The 19,503-nt window shown below is 42.5% G+C and overlaps 1 protein-coding gene across 4 annotated transcripts in view; it reads left to right on the top strand.

Moving 5' to 3' along the window:
• LOC121178870 (plexin-A1-like) overlaps positions 1-19,503 on the top strand; it is a 188,306-nt gene that overhangs the window by 149,507 nt on the left and 19,296 nt on the right. For all 4 annotated transcript variants that reach the window (XM_041033299.1, XM_041033297.1, XM_041033298.1 and 1 more), the window contains exons 13-20: positions 299-450; positions 3,440-3,563; positions 3,695-3,831; positions 6,890-7,057; positions 10,304-10,397; positions 11,473-11,709; positions 15,114-15,257; positions 16,537-16,771. In XM_041033299.1, coding sequence (XP_040889233.1) covers positions 299-450; positions 3,440-3,563; positions 3,695-3,831; positions 6,890-7,057; positions 10,304-10,397; positions 11,473-11,709; positions 15,114-15,257; positions 16,537-16,771 — 1,291 coding nt within the window. The remainder of the gene's footprint in view (positions 1-298; positions 451-3,439; positions 3,564-3,694; positions 3,832-6,889; positions 7,058-10,303; positions 10,398-11,472; positions 11,710-15,113; positions 15,258-16,536; positions 16,772-19,503) is intronic.

The following is a 19,503-nucleotide window of genomic DNA, read 5'->3' as shown; positions in this document are numbered from 1 at the left end:
GAGAGATGTAAGTGAGGGGTTGATGGGCGGGTCCAGGTTAAGTGTGTGAGTTGGCAGGCTGCGAATGTTTGACTGAGTTGAGGTGGAGTTAATGGATCTGAGGTCATTTTTCATCTCCTTTAATGAGGTGGCAAGTGTCTGATTCATGCAGAATCGGAGGTGACCATAAATGAGTAAACTGTCATTCACACAGACATACAGTATATGTTCAATGATGTACTGCTTTGGGGAAAAAAGTGCTTGTCACATGCCTTGTTCTGGTTAATTTATGTCCTCTTTCATTTGTTCTTCCATCCAGTTGTATCCGGAGACGGGGCCCAGGCAGGGAGGGACCATGCTGACCATCACGGGCGAGAACCTGGGTCTGCAGTTCAAAGACATCCAGAATGGAGTCCGGATCGGCAAAGTGACCTGCAACCCTCAGGAGGACCAGTACATCAGCGCTGAACAGTGCGTTGACACTATCTCTGTCCTCATCACTTCACTCCTACCCCTCACTCTCAGACTTCTTGTTTCTGAGACTCTACTTCCCTGCATGTCTTTGTCCAATATTGATGTGACACTGAGTGCTAAGCACAACACCGCGGCTCTCTCTCAGACCTCTGTTTCACTAAAACCTCCAAAGGTTAAATGCTGCTTTCCCCTTTCAAGCAAAACCAATTCCTCACAAGCGGGCTCACGCTGTGTTTGGTGCTGCTAGCCTTTGTGCAAGTGCAGTCCATGTAAATCTGACAGCAGCTGAGTTTTGCTCAGTCATATCTGAATTACCTTGTGTAACCACCTTCATCGGAATTAATTTTGCCCATTCTGGGAGAAACTGAATGACATTTGAAGTGGGTGATATACTGTATATCTTCTAAATTCATTCCACAGATGAAAGCTTTTCATGTGAACGCTCCCTCTGATTAAGTTATATTTACTGCTTTCTGTGAAATTCTGAATCATGGTGGGTGCCGCGGGTGAAACTTCCCTCCCATTCAAAAACTGCAGTAGTATATTCTGGGAAAAGTGCTAGTTGTTCAACAGCAGTAAACAGTCATAGCTCCAAGTTCTGTCTTTTCCAAGTTCCAAGATCTGTTTATTCGGCATGACTGAACTCTTTGTCTTAACTGTAAATAGGTTGCCTCATTGCAGTAATTTTCTTTTGTGCTCATGTAAGTCATAACATGGGAATCATCAATTAGATTTCATTCAGAGTGGGAAAAAAAGACAACCACAGCCAGTGTGATGCTGGTGCTCCCTTATTATAGCTAACCAGAAATATTGGGGCCTTCATTTAAACTATTAGATTAGTCACACTCTCTGTTTCATGTTGAATTCATCCAGAAGCAGAGAAGATACAATTTTAGCATGAGGCGCAAAACTGGGGACGCTCGTCACAGCTGGAGGTGTCCTCAATATTCTATTTCCAACTATGTAGCTGTCATTTGTACACAAATGCTCCATTTGCTGAGTTGCGCAGCACAGTCTCAGCAGATTTCGTTTTCTCTCTGCCCCCTCGCTAAGAAGGAAACAGAAGAAATGTGACTTTGATGGTTTGGCAGTCAGGACAACAGAATGCTGTGCTTCTCTCACCAGCGATGACAGGTGTTCCCAAAATGGGTTTAGAAAAATGGCAGTGACATGTCAGCCTTGATTTATAATTTATTTCCTCATATATTGTTGTATTCACACAGAACATACTATTTTTATAGGGGCTTCTGGAGCCTCAGAGTAATGTTCACTGCTTCTGTGTTATAACTTTTTCTTTACCACATGTTCATTTTGTCCTAGCAATCACATCCAAAACCACCAAGGTGTTGACGTTTAACCCTGTCAGCCCTGTAACGCTGCATTGGCCTGTTGCCATAGCACCCGCAGGAAAAGGAGGAGGAGGAGGAGGGTGCGGCTGGCAGTGAGGCTGTCATGCTAATTAAAAGTGATGTTAGCCATACGGTGCCATTAGTGGCCTGGTTGCTCTCGTCATCCCTGTGACCCTATCAGAGCTATAGCACAAGAGACAGGACGGGGTTATGGGACTGACAGCACAGGTCAAAGGTCAGCTGCTGGAGAGAGGGGAGCGAAGGAGGTGCACTGATTGTTGGACAGAATGTAGACACATTGTTCTCGCTTCGGCTTTCTCATTCTTTCTTCCAGCACTTGTTCTTCTCACAGCCTCCACACACTCTCTGTTTCTGTGATCGGAGTGGAATTAAATTGCACGAAAATGTGGCTTTCTGTTAGTAGGCTTGTCATTCACCTCAGTCATTAAATATTTACTAGATGGATTTGATTCCACATTTAGAAAAGTAAATCATTGCTACTAGTGAGCAAAACATTGTCTTATTGCCTTATTAGTAGTTTCTGTGTGACAACTTGACATACGTTTAATTATTTTACGATCAGATTTCACCTCAGTTGCTTGATTGAGTGAGGTATAATTTATGATGTTGTCATCTTTACAGTTGTATCATGAGCTTTCTGTCTTTCTAACCACGTAATAACAGCTCAATGTAGCCACCTGTCATCTGTGCGGTAATGATGCAAGCGAAGCCGCAGACTCTAACTGAGAGCTGTCCAGCATTTTAATCACAGCCTAGTGGGAGACCTGGGAATAAATGAAAGGGAAAATAAAAACAATGGAAACTCACAGCATCGGAATGTGAAATACATTGTCACCGCAGCGCTGCAGTTGCCATGGCCACCTGCGGGGAGGATGGAAACAGGAGAGTTAATAACTCATCTAAGGAAGGAGGGGGGGGGGTGTGAATGTGTAGGATATGAGCTCGTTCAATTAATCAGCCTCTCTCACTTTAACCCTCTCTCCCCTTTCTTTCTCCTCCTATTTCTGCCTCCCTCTTTCCTCTGCACTCTCACCCTTTCTCTCCGTCTCATTCATTCGCTCTGGCTAATTAACAGTCAAGTGTGTCTCCAGTGGGTGAAACATGAAGTAAGTGTGTGTGTGTATATATGTATATGTGTGTGTGAGTGTGTGTGTGTTCCCCCTGTGGGCTACACCACCACTCCTCCCCTCACTCAATCATTTCTCCAGTGGATTTTCATTTAGCCAGCCAGCGCCCAGGGCCAAGTGCGAGGCTTATGGTTCTGCAGTACACACTAATGCAGACACATACACACGCAAAACTCCTCCCTTTCTTAGCGCTGCAGATTTCCGACTAATAGAGCATTTGGTCTGCTTTTTGTTATTTTTATGAATAAGGCAACAGAAATTCTTTCTGACCTGTTTAAATGTTTTTCTGAGCAGAAGAGAAATGTTGCGCTATCATCTGCTCTGTACCGATTCCCCCTCTCTTTTCTTTTCTTCACTTAGTCCTTGTTTAGCTGAGCTTTTTTCTTCTGAAAAAGCAGTTTCATTCTTAGGGATACAATGAAAAGAAAACCGTAAACCCTATGTATTTAATTAAACTTATCTCTCCGCCTCTGTGTTTCCCTTTTTTAGGATTGTATGTCGGCTCAACGATGCAACAGGTTACCGGGTGCAGGAGGCTCAAGTAGAGGTGTGTGTGAGGGACTGCATTCACCCCGACTACAAAGCAGTCTCAACCAAGGCCTTCATCTTTGTGGTAAGTGTTTCTAGTTCAAGATACAGCTAAGACAAATCTGTATGGAAGTTTTTAAAATTGGATGTGATATCCATGGTCAAGCCAAAAAGTCATGCTTGACCTGTCTGTCCTGTCTATCTGTCGCTCCTTAGTCTCCGTACTTTACCCGTGTCCATCCTTCCACTGGCCCACTGTCTGGAGGAACCAGAATCACCATTGAGGGCAGTCATCTCAATGCAGGCAGCGCTGTGTCTGTGAAGATAGGACTTCACCCCTGTCGGTTTGAGAGGTTAGTCAATCTAAAGTGCTCCAAACATCTATATTTTCTTATTTCACTGACTGTATGTATTAATTATAGTGCTACTTGTTAAAAATCTCAGCTATCTATGACGATACAGTTATGGCAAATTATTATACCTAATAATTATTAAGTATGGCATCCAGTATTGATTTCTAAGAAGGACTAAATCCATTATTGCCATTTAGTCACAAAGGTCCTGCTGTTTATTGAGGTATTTATAGAGGTTGATTTCACCAGGAAAATGGACAATTTAAACTTCCATTGTGCTGTCCAGCAGACAGAGACTGTGTTGTTAAAAGCTTTCCAAAACAGTGGAGAACAATGTGCACGTAGCGTTGTTGTTGATGTAAAATTTAATCAAATGTAGTTAAATTCTGAAAAGCAGGGGTAAAATTGTAGCTATTTATAGTTTATTTCTGTCAATGTGAAAATTTCTTTTTGGCTTATGCTGCTCTATAGAGAATTATGAGTCATAATGCATTGTACCCCCATCACTTCCTTCATCACTCTGCCATAGTTTCTTTTTGATAATTATAGTAATTCCTTTTTGATATCGCCCTTTTCCCTGGTCACTGCCTTTGATTTGCTGCAGGTTTGAAAAATGCAGCCACTAAGATGAAGACCTACAGTACTGTAATTCACAGCAATTGTGAGAATGACAGTGTAGCCTTTCTCTGGGAAGCTGATATCATTGTTCAGTTGTGCTGTGAATGACATAAGTGCATGGCCCACATTTTTGTCAGAGATATGACTGTAATTTGAAAGGAATGCTATGGTGTTGCTGGTAATTGGTAACTCACATTTTTCCTGCTTTGCTTTAAACTCATGTTTGAAACACTTTTTTTTTTTGTAAGTTTTTAGAATGATCTGCCGCTGTTATCTTCTGTTGTCAGTCACTCTGCAAGAGATTGTGCCAGGATTTCAGGAAGAGCAGACATAGATCCAATTTGATATGACTCTAATTCCTCAAGCCAAGAACTCTATTGTTTCTTTGAGTCCCTTCCTGGCAAACTGACAGTGAACTGAGCTCTGGACTAAATCCACCCATGTATGTTGTCTGGCAGATGGCAGAGAAAAGAAACCGAGCAGAAAAGATTGTTGGTGAACTAAAGCAAGCACCTATATACTGAAATGATTTATGATGTTATAAAAACCACTTTTACTTTTTCATTTTTTCTATTACAGCCGAAGCTTTAGTCCAGAGTTCGTCTTGTTTCTGGTTTTCTTGTTTCTCCTTTTCGAGCAAATTCTCTAAAATGCTGGTGTTTTTATTACTGTGGCTTCCTTCTTTCAGGCAACAAGTGACAGGTTAAACTAATGAGCTTGGACCTCTCAAGTTCTTTTTATATCATATCAAAAGAAAAGTAAAGGCCAATTTAAAGCTCTGTAGCACATCCCAAGAAAGGTGAACATAATAGTCTTGGCCTTTCATTCACTGAGCAGCAATAACCTTTATGGCCAAAGTAATGAACTGGTTGAGTCCATCTCTTTAATGTGTCTTTGTATTCAATGGGGCCTCAGCTTTAATCAACCTATTTACCCCCAGTCACTCATCCTCTTATCTCCCTCTGCAACCCCTTTTCTTTCCCTCTCTTTTCTTTCTTTCCATATCCCCTCTTGGCTTTCTTTTGTGTGGCCTTGTCAAAAATACGCACGCGGCACCACAGGCCCTCTTCATGGTGACAGTGTTGTGAAAATGGTTTCCATGGAAACACAGCACTAGTGGAATGTGGCAAACCTATTTTTTTTGCTGTTGTTGTTGTTTTTGTAAATTGCCTTTCTTGTTTTCTTTTTCTTTTTTTTTTTTGTTTTTAATCTTCACCCCCTCTTCAGTCCCCTCTCAGTCTGAGGACGCTGTTGAAAGTCCCTCCTGGGAGACAGCAGGGATATGTCCAACAAAGATGCCCGATTCCCGTTTTTCGCTCTTTTTTGCCATTTTTGCTCAGACACCCAGCCCCACCCCACCACAAGCCACGGGGATAGAGCTGCCAGAATAGGTTTTCACTTTTTCATCTTCTCCATCATCTTCCATCTTTCTGTGAATTTCACTTTCACAGCAGATAACTGGGGGAGGATTTGTGTACAGATCAGCTTGCTCTTCTCATGTTCAAAATTTCACACTGTGCCGTCTGCCATCATGCCTGCACAACGCACACACGCCCATTTCCACACACTTGCAGTGCACTGTAGGATGTTAGCAGACGATGAGGGACGCAAAACACATACTTACACAGTGTTAATCTTGTAAGTGCATGCTGCATTTAAATGCAAATTCACAGACCTCACAATGCAAGTGCACCTGCTCAATACACAGATTATGTACATACGTGGGTATGTATACACACACACACTGTCTCACTGGTAGCCATACACCCGCTGCTCGGTCAGCGGTGTCTCCCCCTGACAGGGGGGAGGGCACGGTGGAATGAGCCACTGGAGTCGAGCACAAAGTTTCTGGCAGCGGCACAAAGTTTCCCAGCAGGTCACAGCTGGCTGCCTGTCTGCTAGGGAGGGAGTTACATCACACAGAGACACGACCAGCCTGATCTGCCACTTCAGATCTATCAGCCAGAAAAAGCGCAGGAGGGAAGGAGAGACAGACAGACAGACAGACAGACCAAGAGAGAAAGAGACAGAGAGAGAAAGAGGGCTTTGAAGTACAGTACTCTGTGATTTGAGCTGATGAAACCACGGCTGGACAGACTGAAAGATGTTGGCCTTGTGGATAGATGACTGTGTCACCATTATGTGTGTGTATGTGCACGCCTGCTTTTTTGTAGCATCTGATAAATAATTTATGAGTTATTTAAGAGATGAAGTAGGATTTTTTTTTTCCCCTCTGTACTCACTCCAGTTTTTTTTTCTGTGCGTCTATTTCAGCGCCTGTCAGAGAGTCAACTCCCAAATACTCAAAATCCTTCTTAAGAACTTATTGTTTCTGTCCTTGGAGCATACAGTCCACTTTAAGAGAGACCTTCATAGAGCTTTGAATTTTATATCTTCCTCCCTTGTCTTCCCTTATTCCCCTCATCCCCTGCTCCTCTAGGCGGAGTGGCAAGGAGATCGTGTGCGTTACCCCGGCAGGACTAACCCCAGGAACAACCCCAGTCATGGTGGACATCAACTCTGCTGAGCTGAGGAACCCAGAGGTCAAGTTCAACTACACGGATGATCCCACCATCCTCAAGATCGAGCCTGACTGGAGTATCGCCAGGTGAGGAGACAATCAGAACAAATAGGAACCTTCTCTATGCATGTGGAGGATTCTTGTGTGTCAGCAACAAGACTGAATGATTGATTTATTCCCAATATTGCATAAATCGTTCATGTCTGCCCGAAGAGTGATTCACACTGAATAATTCAGAGGAGAGATTTGATAACTGATAACTATAGACTGCTGTATTCTGGTGCACCATATAGCTAACTCCATGAGGCATCATTGTATAATAAATCAGCATGTCATATGATTATTTCATTATCTATAATTTACATCAACATACTGTTTGATCTATAATTCTGCTTGATGTACATCTATAGGATAGATACAAATGCATCAATACATTATTAATCTGTGGTGGAGTTTATGTTTTTTTTTTCAAAACTGAAATATGAACTCTGTGTAAAAGGTGATAAATGCATTATTCTGCTGGCATACTTCCTTGCTGGGTCTGGAGGAAAAAAAACTAACTGAACATTTCTCTTCGTTTTCACACTCGTCTTGCTTTTCAAAGGCATATTATTTATTCTGTTTATCTTTATATTTCAAAAGTAAATGTTTGAGAGCAGGAACAGCAGTAAAGGAGGCTCCTGAAGCAGTGCACTACTAGTTGATGAGCTGCAGCAGTGATATATCTGTAAATATTGCTTGACTTATTGAAATGAGACTACATAGCCACAGGAAGATTTCCTGTGCAAACACAAGCTGTGTTGTGGAGGAAAAGGGAAAAAAAAAAAAGCTTGGAGCTTCCAAATGCTAATGGGCTCACTAACATGACCTAGAAACTCCTCTACTCCACAGCTCAAAAATGAAGCCAGCACATACAAGCAAACATACACACACACAAACACTCACAAACACTGTTGACTGTCTCATTTACTTCAAAAGTATAGTTCTAGGAACTTGTCATACAATCTTTCGGGGTTTTTTTTTGCTGTAAAATTTTCTGTTGCATTTAATTGAAATTCTCTAAAGCTGGTGTTCAGAAAGTGGACGGATCCCAAAAAACAGCCAGAGATGAAAAAGTAATTACCTGTATAAGTTGCATGTCATAATCACAACTGTGTTGCTCTTTTATTCTCCTTTGCTTTGCTTCAGCTTTGCCTGTGTTAAGTCGTTTTTAAAGAGTCTGCACTTCCTGCAGTGATATTGTTTGTTGTTTTGTTGTTAAAACAACCCTGACTTGTCTACAGTATATCCCAGGTATTTATCTGGGAGTATCACCTGTTAGGACAGCTCACATTAGACCAGACACATTGTCTGTTCAGACAGCATAACAATCCACTTCTGCAACATTGCAGGGGGCTGAGGTGAAAATGGGAGCCGCGTTTAAAACTCTGCAGGGAGACAAAAGTCTCTCATCATGCGAAAGAGGTGTGAGTGGATGAGAAGTCTCATTTGGAATGGGATGAATGAAATGTTGAGGGAAGGCGAGGGGAACGAGAATGAAAGTGCTGGCTCCAGCCTTGGGGGGAAATAACCTCGGCACTCGGCTTGTGTTTGGTGTTTCACTCAGCACTCCCAGAGGAGGAGGTGCATGGTTCTCCAGGCCAATCGCGCTTTTATTTACCGAGCTATTTTGTCCCGGCGTCCCCTTTGGTGACCCTGTTGCCGGGGCTATTTCAAACGGCACAGAGCCTCCCTTGTCCAAAACTCAAATCTGACATGACTGAGACTTGCTCTCCGTTCAGGAGGTTTTCAGGCTAACAACACAGATACATGGCACTGTAGAGATTGTATGACACTTCATCTTGTTTACACAGTGTAGCACAGCATACACAGTATATTATATAGTGTGCGCTGTGTTTGTGGGAAAGATTCTTATCCTCCAACAGAACTATCCTTGTGGAGTACTGCCACATATCGACACAAACCAGATTTCTACAGATCTTGAGCTACTGTATGTGAACGGTTGCCTTAAATCTCCTAAATACACTGACTGCTCAGTTTTCACACCAGACTCTTCACCAGTTTAACACCTGTGGGCATCTTTTAAGCCTCTCATAAGCCATGAGCCTTCTTTCGCCTCACTCGTCTCCCGTCCTGCTCCCTGCTTCTTCTGCTACAAGTGTTACTCTCACCTTAAGGTCTGAGAGTGGCCTCACCTTGCCCCTTTAGACACCAGCTTGATCTGGCCTCAGCAAAACACAGCCATCTTTTAGCATGTGGATTTTTTGTCTTGTCTGGCCTCTCAGTGTGAATATTTATATTTCAGGATGCTTTAATTCCACTGTAGAATGGATGTATGGGTAGTTGATCACAAGTACCCAGCTACTGCCTTAGAGAGGAAACAGCAGAGCCGCTGAAGTGGTTGAGATCCTTGTAGAAGAGGTTTCTTGAACAATAATACACAATATGCTCTTTTTTTGCTGTGTCACTGCCTTTATGAAACCTAGCCATGCTCCAGCCACTGTATCATCTGTATAATATGATTTTTTTTTTTTTGTTCATTGGTGCCAGGGGTGACTCGCAGTGGCACTGGGCTTCGAGCCTCGCCTTACCCAACTCCAGTTTTTAGGTTGTATGCTAACTTATTTAGCTGCTGTCAGAACACCTCACATCAGATAAAGTTCAGCCTCTCGGGCCAGCAGAGGCTGTCGAGAAGGCAGTGTGGGGGAATAGGACTCTCACCCATATTACCCATGTCTCTGCTGGTCAGCGTCACATAGACCTGAATAGGTCACAGGTGTAAAGGTTACAGAACATGTCAGATCGCTGACAGTGGTGCATTTGCAGAGTGTATCTCATGCTGAAAAATACAACAGTGCAACTTTAATACACTCTGAAAATATCTCCCTTGGCTTTCGAGAGGTGGCGAGGAGAGGCCAAAAGCTCTCAGGAGTAATGCTACATATTCGCTTATTCTTGCCTCCAGCCTCCATATCGGTTTAAACAAGCTTTTAACATTCATGCAAGGGCTTTAGCGTTACTATCATTACCTGAAAATGGGCTTCCATGAATAAGCAGGCGAAAGGCTACAGCAGGAGCGAGCATTAATGGCAAATCGCCAACTGGAGGGCCCTCTCGGCTCCCACAGAGAACAGATTTATTAACATTTATCTCTGCTGATAGGTCCGCTGAATAGTGTATGCACTTGGATCCTGCAAGAAAAAGTACAGCAGGAGAGACATTAATATGTGACTCACGAATTCACATAGAAGTTTCTTTATTTTCCCAGGACCGTTGTATAATTGTGTTTATCTTGATTTTCTCTATAATATGTTTTGTTACCTCTCCCTTTAGTGGAGGAACCATGTTGACCATTACGGGGACCAATCTGGCGACCATCAAGGAGCCTAAAATGAGAGCCAAGTATGGATCTGCCAAGTCAGAAAATGTAAGTGGTTGGATCCAGACACCCGCACACAGTTTTTATTGACAAAACAAAAAAAGCAGTGGCTTGACTTTAGCGAGTGAGACCGATATAAAGTCTCACTGTCTCTCTACTGTCTCCCTCTCCCCCTTTGAGGAAAAAAATGATTTTCAGACAATGCACACACTCCCGAGACACAGACACACACACACCTGACCTGTCGGTCAACCAGCCAAGGGCCCGTTTTCTGTTTGTTTTTGATGTTGAATTTCCTTTTAGCAGTTTAACCTTTGAAATGTCAACCAGCAATAAAGCAGCTCTGGCAAATCCCCCTCTCTTCACCTAGCACCACGGGGCTTAGCTAACCTTTCTCCCACTCCCGCTCTTAACTGAAAGTAAAAATATCCCTTTTTTGCCTTTGTCCCGCTCTCTGCAGTCATTTTTTTTATTTTGCTTGGTTAATGTTTCTGTTGACCTATAAACACAGTTGTGTTCTGCGTCTTTGTGATTTTGCACACCCTTTGTGTGGGAGCGTGTTAACATGTGACATATAGAACATAATGTAAGTCTGTAGCATGCTGTACAGCTATGCAAAGGTCTCTTTAGCCGTGCCGTGTTATCGTTAACAGCTACTGGCTGACCTCTCCTGCTTCTCCGTGTGTCATTACAGACTAATTTGTTCTTCGGTGACTGATTTAAGTGTCGAACCCCACAGGGGATTTCCGGATGATATCAACACTGATTACAGCACTGATGTTATTAAGCCTGCCTCTTCCTCATTATGTCATTACAGAGACATTTAATCACCCGCATCACATAACCTGGTTTAAGCTACTGTATATATTGCTGGTGATGTATTAGTTAACATGATCTTTTGTGCAAGAATTATAGAATGCACCTTTTTCTTTTTTTTATTTCTTGCCAACAGTGCAAACAGCGTGAAGAAGGTAGAAAGGTTGTTAGATGGTGAATTAAATCACCTTGTCAAACTTAATTTACTTGTTTATCAGATGTTAACTCCCTTTCTCTTTCCCTTCCCGCCTTTTCTCTTCCGATTTTATATCCCTCGCACTCTTCCTCTCTCTGTCTGCCTCTATAGAACTGTACAGTTGTCAACAACACTGTGATGGTGTGTCTGGCGCCCTCTGTGGCTGGATCTGACAAGGGCTTCTCTGAGGCCGGCAGCAGTCCTGATGAGATCGGCTTTGTCATGGATGACGTGCGCTCTGTGCTGGTGGTAAATGAGACTTTCAGCTACCACCCGGACCCCGTGTTCGAACCCCTGAGCCCCTCAGGCATGCTGGAGCTGAAGCCCAGCTCACCACTCATACTCAAGGTAAATTGCCTTGTGCTCTTAGCATTGATCTGTTTTGGCCTTGTCTCTACCTAGGTTTGCTTTACATCCATCACGGCCTTTCTCTTTTTATTCTTCTCTTGACTTTGCTTCACTTTTTTTTTTATTTTCTGTTTTTCCTTCAAATGTTTTCTCTGTGCTTCTCTGCCTTTGTCCTCTCTTTGACTGTCTTTTCATCTTTTTTTCTTGTTTTTTTCCCCTCTTTTTTCCATTCTTGTAACATCTTTATCATTGTATTTCTGCTGTCCATCCTCTTCTCTTTCACATAGTAGACCAGGCTTGAGTGAGGGAAAAATGGCACTAATGTCTAAATGAAGGATGTCAGGATAGATTTTGCCATGGATTTGCATCAAAAAATTTTTTATTGAAGGTTACTCTGTAAAAGTTCAGAAGAGATGTCTCAAAACACTCGAGGACTCCAGGACAATGCAAGGTTATCGGAGTATTAGCAGTTGCAGTTGTAGCAGTTGGCACATGGAAGAGCAGTATTACCCACAATTCATCTCTACCTGTTTGTATGTCTGCGTTACTGTTCCAAAGTTGTCTGAGTGATATCCATTTTTATTATTTTTTTGTTTTTTTTTAGATACTGGACAATTTTGTGAGTGGTTCAGATAATACTACCACTTAACACAGGTTTCAGTTTAAATTACTGTGTTGATCCGTAAATTGAAAGGTAGTCAGTCCGGTGCAGTGTGCGGCTAGTTCACTAAGTAGAAAACATGCTGGGCCTAATTGTGTCTTCCAAAATCACCCTTTATTAAACAGTTTTGGTTTAAATAAAGGAACTTGTCCATCACGCTCTGTATTTGGATCATGCATGCAGTGTGTCTTACATTCTCCCTGATTCTGGAGGACCTGAATTGCTCCAGCTGTTTAGACCACAGAGCCTGTTCACCTCTCAGGGCTGAAATGCTGACATGTGGCTTAATTTTGTTGGGTCCAAATTTCTCATGATAAAGGGAAAGTTCTTCTTTCTTGGTTCTGATGCTGGTGCTTCCTGTTGTTTTAGACCCCGGATGGGCCTGATTTTAAATCATTTATCCAGAGCATGACTCAGGAAGACAAAAAACTCAGATCGGTTTATTAGTGCACTGATTTGGATTTTGTCAGTATTCTTGCTCTCTACAACATCGATCTTCTTCAGCACCTCTTTTACTTTTGTACTGTATATACTGTCCTGATTGGGATTTTACATTTTTTGGAGCTCTCCAAGTTGGATTGCACCATTTACTGGCAATCTCATGACTCTATCCTATTTCTGTTAATTTACTTAGTCCATGTGACTGGTTGTCTTTATTCTACTCTTATCCCCCAAGCAGAACAGTGGTTAGGAGTAATCAGTCTGTGCCAACACAAAACTTTGTGAAAGGTTTGTGAAATATTTCTTATGTTCTGTTGCTTTTACTACCAGGATAGGTTCAATCTAGCCCCATCCCAGATTTTAATTGTTTGAGGACCCTTTGTGATTTCAAAGCAAGATCTGGACTTGGTATTATTCACCTAAATGTTGGAAGTCTACTTCCTTAATTGGATTTAGGGAAAATCTGGGCAAAATCATCTGATACTGATATTTTTGTTTTGCCCTAAACTTGGCCAAACAAATCTATCACAGACAGAGACACTGCAATTAAGGGTTACAATGTTTTTCATTGTGACAGAAAAGGTGGTAGTGTTGCCATTTATATAAAAAAAACAAATTTCATTCTACCATCCTATCATCTCATCTCTCGTCAGACAATTTGAACTTCTTGTTTTGAAATAAGAACTTATTAAGAGCCATTTTATCACTGTTGTAGTTTGTTATAGACCAACATCAGGATACACACATATATACATATAATTGTATACACACATATGCATATATGTATATATGTATATACACACAGATAACAGCAGCATTCTAATAATGTTGAGTGTTGTCAACAATGTTAAAAGCTCAATTTCACAAATATTTGGTTTAGAAAATGCTGCATTGACCTCAGCAACCAGCAGAACTGATAAGACACTGACAGGCATTTGAAATGATTTACTCTGAGCGTTCCTGGATAGACACTTTCCTCCCTCCTTCCTCTCGCTCTGAGAGTCTTTCTTTCAGCACAGCTTTCTTTCAGATGTGCCTCAACCTTGAAAGATGTTATTTCTCCAATGGGGTTTGGAGACCTTTAAGAAAATAAAGGTTGTTTCCAAAGTGCCCTCTTTAAAATCAGGTGCCAAGGAAAGTCATGTTTATAAAGTGGACCCATGCGTTGCCATGCCACCTGCTCAGATTTCTTTCAGATAACTTCTGAAGAGAGACTTCATATCGATGTTTACTCTTTAGCCATAGAGGTAGTACGCATTTGAAGTCTGAGCGCATTTGCCCCACCCACACACGCTGTCTTTTGTCATTTCACCTCTCCCCTTGAACTTCAAAGCCTTTCAGGAGCGAGAGCGAAAATCATCATGCAATTTCATGGAAAACTAAAGCCATTTTTCTCTCGGCCAATCATGGTGGAGTTTTAGAAATGAAAACTCACGTCTCTCTCCCCTGTAACTTTAAATATAATTTTATAATGAAAAGCTCTGATTGCCCCACTGTGCTTCGGGTAAAGAATTGCAGAAATAAGCAGCTCAGAAACGGCATCCTATTAAATAATTGCAGAGAAATTAGACGTTCATCGAGATTTTCCAGCAATTAATTCCTCCCACTCTGCAAAGCATAGTGAGTTAGGATGAGGAGGGGTAGGTAGAGATAGCAAAGAGGAGGAGAGGGGGTTTTTCTGCAGGATTTATTTACTGTACTTCCCAACACCCTGATGCAACCAAAACATTTTTACAGTCACTACACTTTTACCTGTGTCAACCCTTAGCCACCAGATTCGAATCAAATAATATGATCCCTTTGGCAAAATTTTGTAAAAGTTACATTTTTAACTCAAGAGCAATTCCTTAAACTTTGTAATTGGGTGGGAAAAGTAAAATGAACACAGGATTCTCATATTTCGTTGCCCAATTATATGCCGTTTTTCCTGCACTGCACTGGAGTTTCTACGCCTGGACATCTCTCCAAGTTTGTTATTCCAAGTTTATAATGTGTAATTTTGTTTTTAACTCATGGTTTGGTCAGTTTCTGTCAGAGATATTATCTGGCAGCATCAAGCAGAAGCACTGTTGCTATGGTTACCTGCAGTTTAAAGTACCTTGCACAGTGATTTAGAGCACTGGGTGAACTGTTGACACCAGCCAGCCAATCAGAAGCAAGTTTTGTTTTTTTTGTTTTTTTTCTCTCTTGACAGCATAAGTCACAGTTAGAGTGAATCCACTGATTATTATTCTATTTATGTAGACCACCTTAGACTTGGACCTTCTGTAAGTAACCGAAACATGTGCATGTCTGTTTCCAGGGCCGTAACCTAATTCCTGCAGCCCCAGGAAACGCTAAGCTGAACTACACGGTGCTGATCGGGGAGACGCCCTGCGTTCTCACCCTGTCTGAGAGCCAGCTGCTGTGTGAATGGCCTAACCTGACCGGAGAGCACAAAGTCACTGTAAGTAAAACTTTAATACTTTTGTAGAGGACTGAATGTTTTCCCCTTGTGTGATGTGTATTTTTTCCTTATATTAACCTAATTTGTCTGAGCACACCATTGTGACCTCCAGGGTTTGCTGGTACAGTCAAACAAAACCTAAAGAAAATGAGCATCATCCCTCTCTGGGTTACATTTTTCTACCTTAAGTACCTGTTATTTCATCATCCCTCTCAAATTTTCTTGCCACCTCTGGAGCATCTGGCTTTCACATTCCTTTCAGCGTCTCATCCCGTCTTCTTCTATGGCTCCAGTTCTCTCTGCTGTTTCTGCTGTGCTTTTCATCCCTCTCCTTTATGTCAATCCACTTCCTGCCTTTTCATTCATTCATTTCATTCTTTCCTTCCATCCATCAGACCTAAATCTCTTCAATTACTCTAGATTTCTTTTCCCCCCCATTCATATAGTTGCATGCACACAGAAACACACACATCCTGTCTCTTATACCGCTGGCGGTGTTTGGCGGTGACTGTATTTTTGTCTTAGAGGCTTTTGATTGGTCTCGTTTGGCTGCCGTCCTCCTTGGGATTTGAACAGTATTGATATTCAATAGAGACCAAAAAATGCCTAGTGGGCGTGAGAGGTCTGTGTCTATTTTTACCCTCCTCCATTTAGTATTTCATAGATGTAAGCCAATTGAAGACCGAAAAAAAGGAGGGAAAAAAAACAAGGGGGAAAAACATATCCATCCTTTTTTTATTCACGTTCTGCAAGCCAGAACTGTTTTGATGTGATATGGTTGAAAGTCGTGTTTGTGTGTGTGTGTGTGTATGGCTGTGTACACTTGTATGTGTTCTTGTAGCTCCAAAGACGGCCCCAGGGCTTAGATGTTGCCTCCCCTAACCCAGATATAAAGGGTTTTGGGGAGTGTCGGCCCTCACTTGGCCCGACTCTGCACAGCTTGGTTTACCAGTATAAATGCAACATGGGATTTAGCATTGGCACCATGCACAATTCTTTATTATTATATTGGATTTATAGCAGTTGTGGCCAGGTGTAGGCCAAAAAATTGGTAATCATCATGTGGCACTGTACAGTAACCCTGTAACAGATGTACAAATGCCAAAAAATGTTTCTCTATAGTCTGTGCATGATTCTCTCACTCTGCAAGCTGTAATGTTGGGGGCAGCAGCTAATTTAGTTTCTGCTTTGTATTATCTTCTATGTATGCGTGTGGTGTCTCTCACCCACTGGTTCAACATAAAATGATGCACCCTTTTCATTTATGTCTGTCTTCTAGGTGCGTGTTGGAGGCTTTGAATACTCGCCAGGCACCTTGCAGATCTACTCAGACAGCCTGCTCACCCTGCCTGCCATCATCGGTATCGGAGGAGGTGGTGGCCTGCTCCTGCTGGTTATCATTGTGGTGCTGATTGCTTATAAGAGGAAGTCACGGGATGCTGACCGCACCCTCAAGCGGCTTCAGCTGCAGATGGACAACCTGGAATCCAGGGTGGCTCTAGAGTGCAAAGAAGGTGAGTTTCGACAAAATCTGGCCACAAGAGGGGGTGTGACGCTAGCGGCTCAACTTTCAGAAGTTACTTATGGAATGCTGATATTCTCCCAGTTGCTTTTCATGCTCATATTTTAAACTTTCTCCCCAAATAACTTCCATGTCCCCAAATAACTTTCTGTAAATCTCTCCCTCGCTGCAGCTTTACCTGCTCCACAACTCCCATTCAGCACTCCTATCCATTTCTCTCTCTGTTTTCTTTCTCGCTCTCTATTTCTCCCTCTCTTGCTGCCAACTGTCCCCCTGCTGTTAGGTGGCAGTGGCGTGTATGTTTGTGTGTGTGTGTGTGTGTGCACGTGTGCGTGGGTGTTGGTGTGTTTCCAGAGGAGTGCTTTGATCTGAGCCAGCCACCAGATGTTGGCTCTCCACCCCATGAGAGAGCCGCCTGGCTGGCCTCACTACCATCCACATTGAGAGACGGAGGTTAGATAGATACAGGGCACAGAGGTGGGAAAGTCAGGGATGGTGAGGAAGGAGGGGGTTTGGCGACGACTACAGCAGGGGGAGAGAGAGAGAGAGAGAAAGGCTTACACACTAGTACATTAGCATATATTTTCATTTGACAGGAGACAGCATGGATCCAGCGAGAGCAGAGTGATGCTGTTACTGGTTTGTCTGGCAAGGGAGGGAAGCAGATGGGCAGAAAGAGAAGGAGAATACGGATAGCCATGATCATCAGAATACGTTTATATTAGAGATCTTTTCACTTGTTGTTTTAGTGAACCTCAGTTATAAAAATAACATACATATACTCTCGTTACTAGTGCGGATATTGTAAGGTCTGACCTAGTGAGATTACCAGACGTCTGTAGCCTGCAATTGAGTTGCACTGTGGGTAATGTAGGAGCCATGTTTTGACAAGGAAGAAGAATCTGTGAAATAAAAAAAGACAATATCTTTGGTTCTACTGTATAAGCTTTGATTTTTATTTTTTTAAGCTGCCCATCAAAAGTCCAACAATGCTACATCGCTGGAGAACTCTGTTAACTGTTTTTAGCTACCGCTGCTGTAGTATCTGAGTCATGACGATGCCATGATGAATACATCGGGCTGAATAAATGGACTGAAATTAAGTGGTAATTCAGTCAGATTACTAGACCATGGTAAATACAAAGTCTTCCACAGTCCACTCCCTGAGATTATGTGAGCTAAGTGTTAAAAATGTAAAAGCTGAGATAACCCCTGACATTGTCACTGAGATAAAACTGCTCTTAAAGTGTAAAAACTGTGGAGCAACCTGTGCCTTTTACACTGCACAGCACATTTGTTTGCTTGAGTCATGAGGAACTGTGCCAATCATCTTCTCAGAGGATGACTTTGTGTGTGCACTTCATGCCACTCCCCCCGACACTCAGCTCTTCATGTCCTGCTCTTTCGCAACTCCCTGCACTCACACACGCGCACACACAAACTCACACATCAGGTCAAACAATGATTGGCTGGGGTGTGTGGCGGTGAGTCCAGGTGCCCTGACCCTGTCTGTCCTCCGCTGTCACCACTGTCTGGAAGACAACAAGAGGATGGATGGAAGGAAGGGTGTGGAGCGAGGGAGATAAATAAGCTGGACAACTTGTGAGAGGAGAAGGGGAGGAGGAGGGTGAGGCAGAAGAAGGGAGAAGATGGATAGGAAGATTATGAGAGAGGAAAAACAACGGGAAGGGAAGCAGAGAATGGTATAAGAGAAAGGGAAAACAGTAGTCGGATATGAAAGAAGTGGGGAATAAAGAGAGGAAGATAATTGTAAATATGTAGGTGCAGAAAGGGATGGGTGGACAAATAACACAGCATAGAGTGGAGGGATGGGAAGTGATTAGAATATATGGGAAAAAGACAACTAGATAAATGTATAGTAGGAAGGTGGAATGATCTGCTTTTTTTCCAGGAAAGTCCTGGTCAAAAGGCAAATAGATATGTAGCAGACAAGCAAAACTGACTATAAAGAAAGATGGATGAAAAGAAATTGAGTGAAAAGAAGGTAAGGTAGAGAAAAAAAGATCGATTAGAGATGCAGAGAGAGATGGACGGCAGGAGGGAGCTAACAAGAAAAAAAAACAGCAAGATGGAGGGATGTAGTCGAGGAGAGGCAACCATAGGGGAGAGAGAGGTGACCTCTAAGATGTCACTTTGAAGGGAGGAGAGAGGGAGAAAAAGAGAGATAGGAAGAGAGGGATAGGGTGACACAAGCCATCTGTTAGTCTGGGCTTTAGTTCGTTATTTGTTTGGGTTGTGTATCCATGTGTTAGTGTATTTTGGATGACGCTATAGGGTGCGCACACACACACACACACACTCTCACACACAGATTCAAGCTAATGGAACCATACATCTGTATATTTCCTTCTTAAGGGAGTTTTATATTTATAAAATAGAACCGGCAACTCACCAAAAGCACCAGCTAAATGCACTATTGTGTGGGATATAAGTGGGAGAATGGATTTGATCCCATTTGTTCCCTCTAAATGTGACTTGTGAAGCCAGTGGAGTATACAGAATGGGGTCAGAACACACAGAATGGAAAATGTGTAAAAACATTGACACATGCGCTCACATAAATCATCTGGGCACTAGGTTATGTGTTCAGCTGAGGGGCAAGACAGGAAAGGTGTTTGTGTGTGTGTGTGTGGGGCTGCAAGAGCACAAGCATGTGAGGTGGCAGCGTGTAATGTGTGTGTACTCACAGGCTCATGTTCCTGT

This window comes from Toxotes jaculatrix, chromosome 3 (genome assembly GCF_017976425.1).
Source record: "Toxotes jaculatrix isolate fToxJac2 chromosome 3, fToxJac2.pri, whole genome shotgun sequence".
Taxonomy (NCBI): Eukaryota; Metazoa; Chordata; class Actinopteri; family Toxotidae; genus Toxotes; species Toxotes jaculatrix.
Note: the sequence above shows the minus strand (reverse complement) of the source record. Positions and strands in the feature narration are given on the sequence as shown.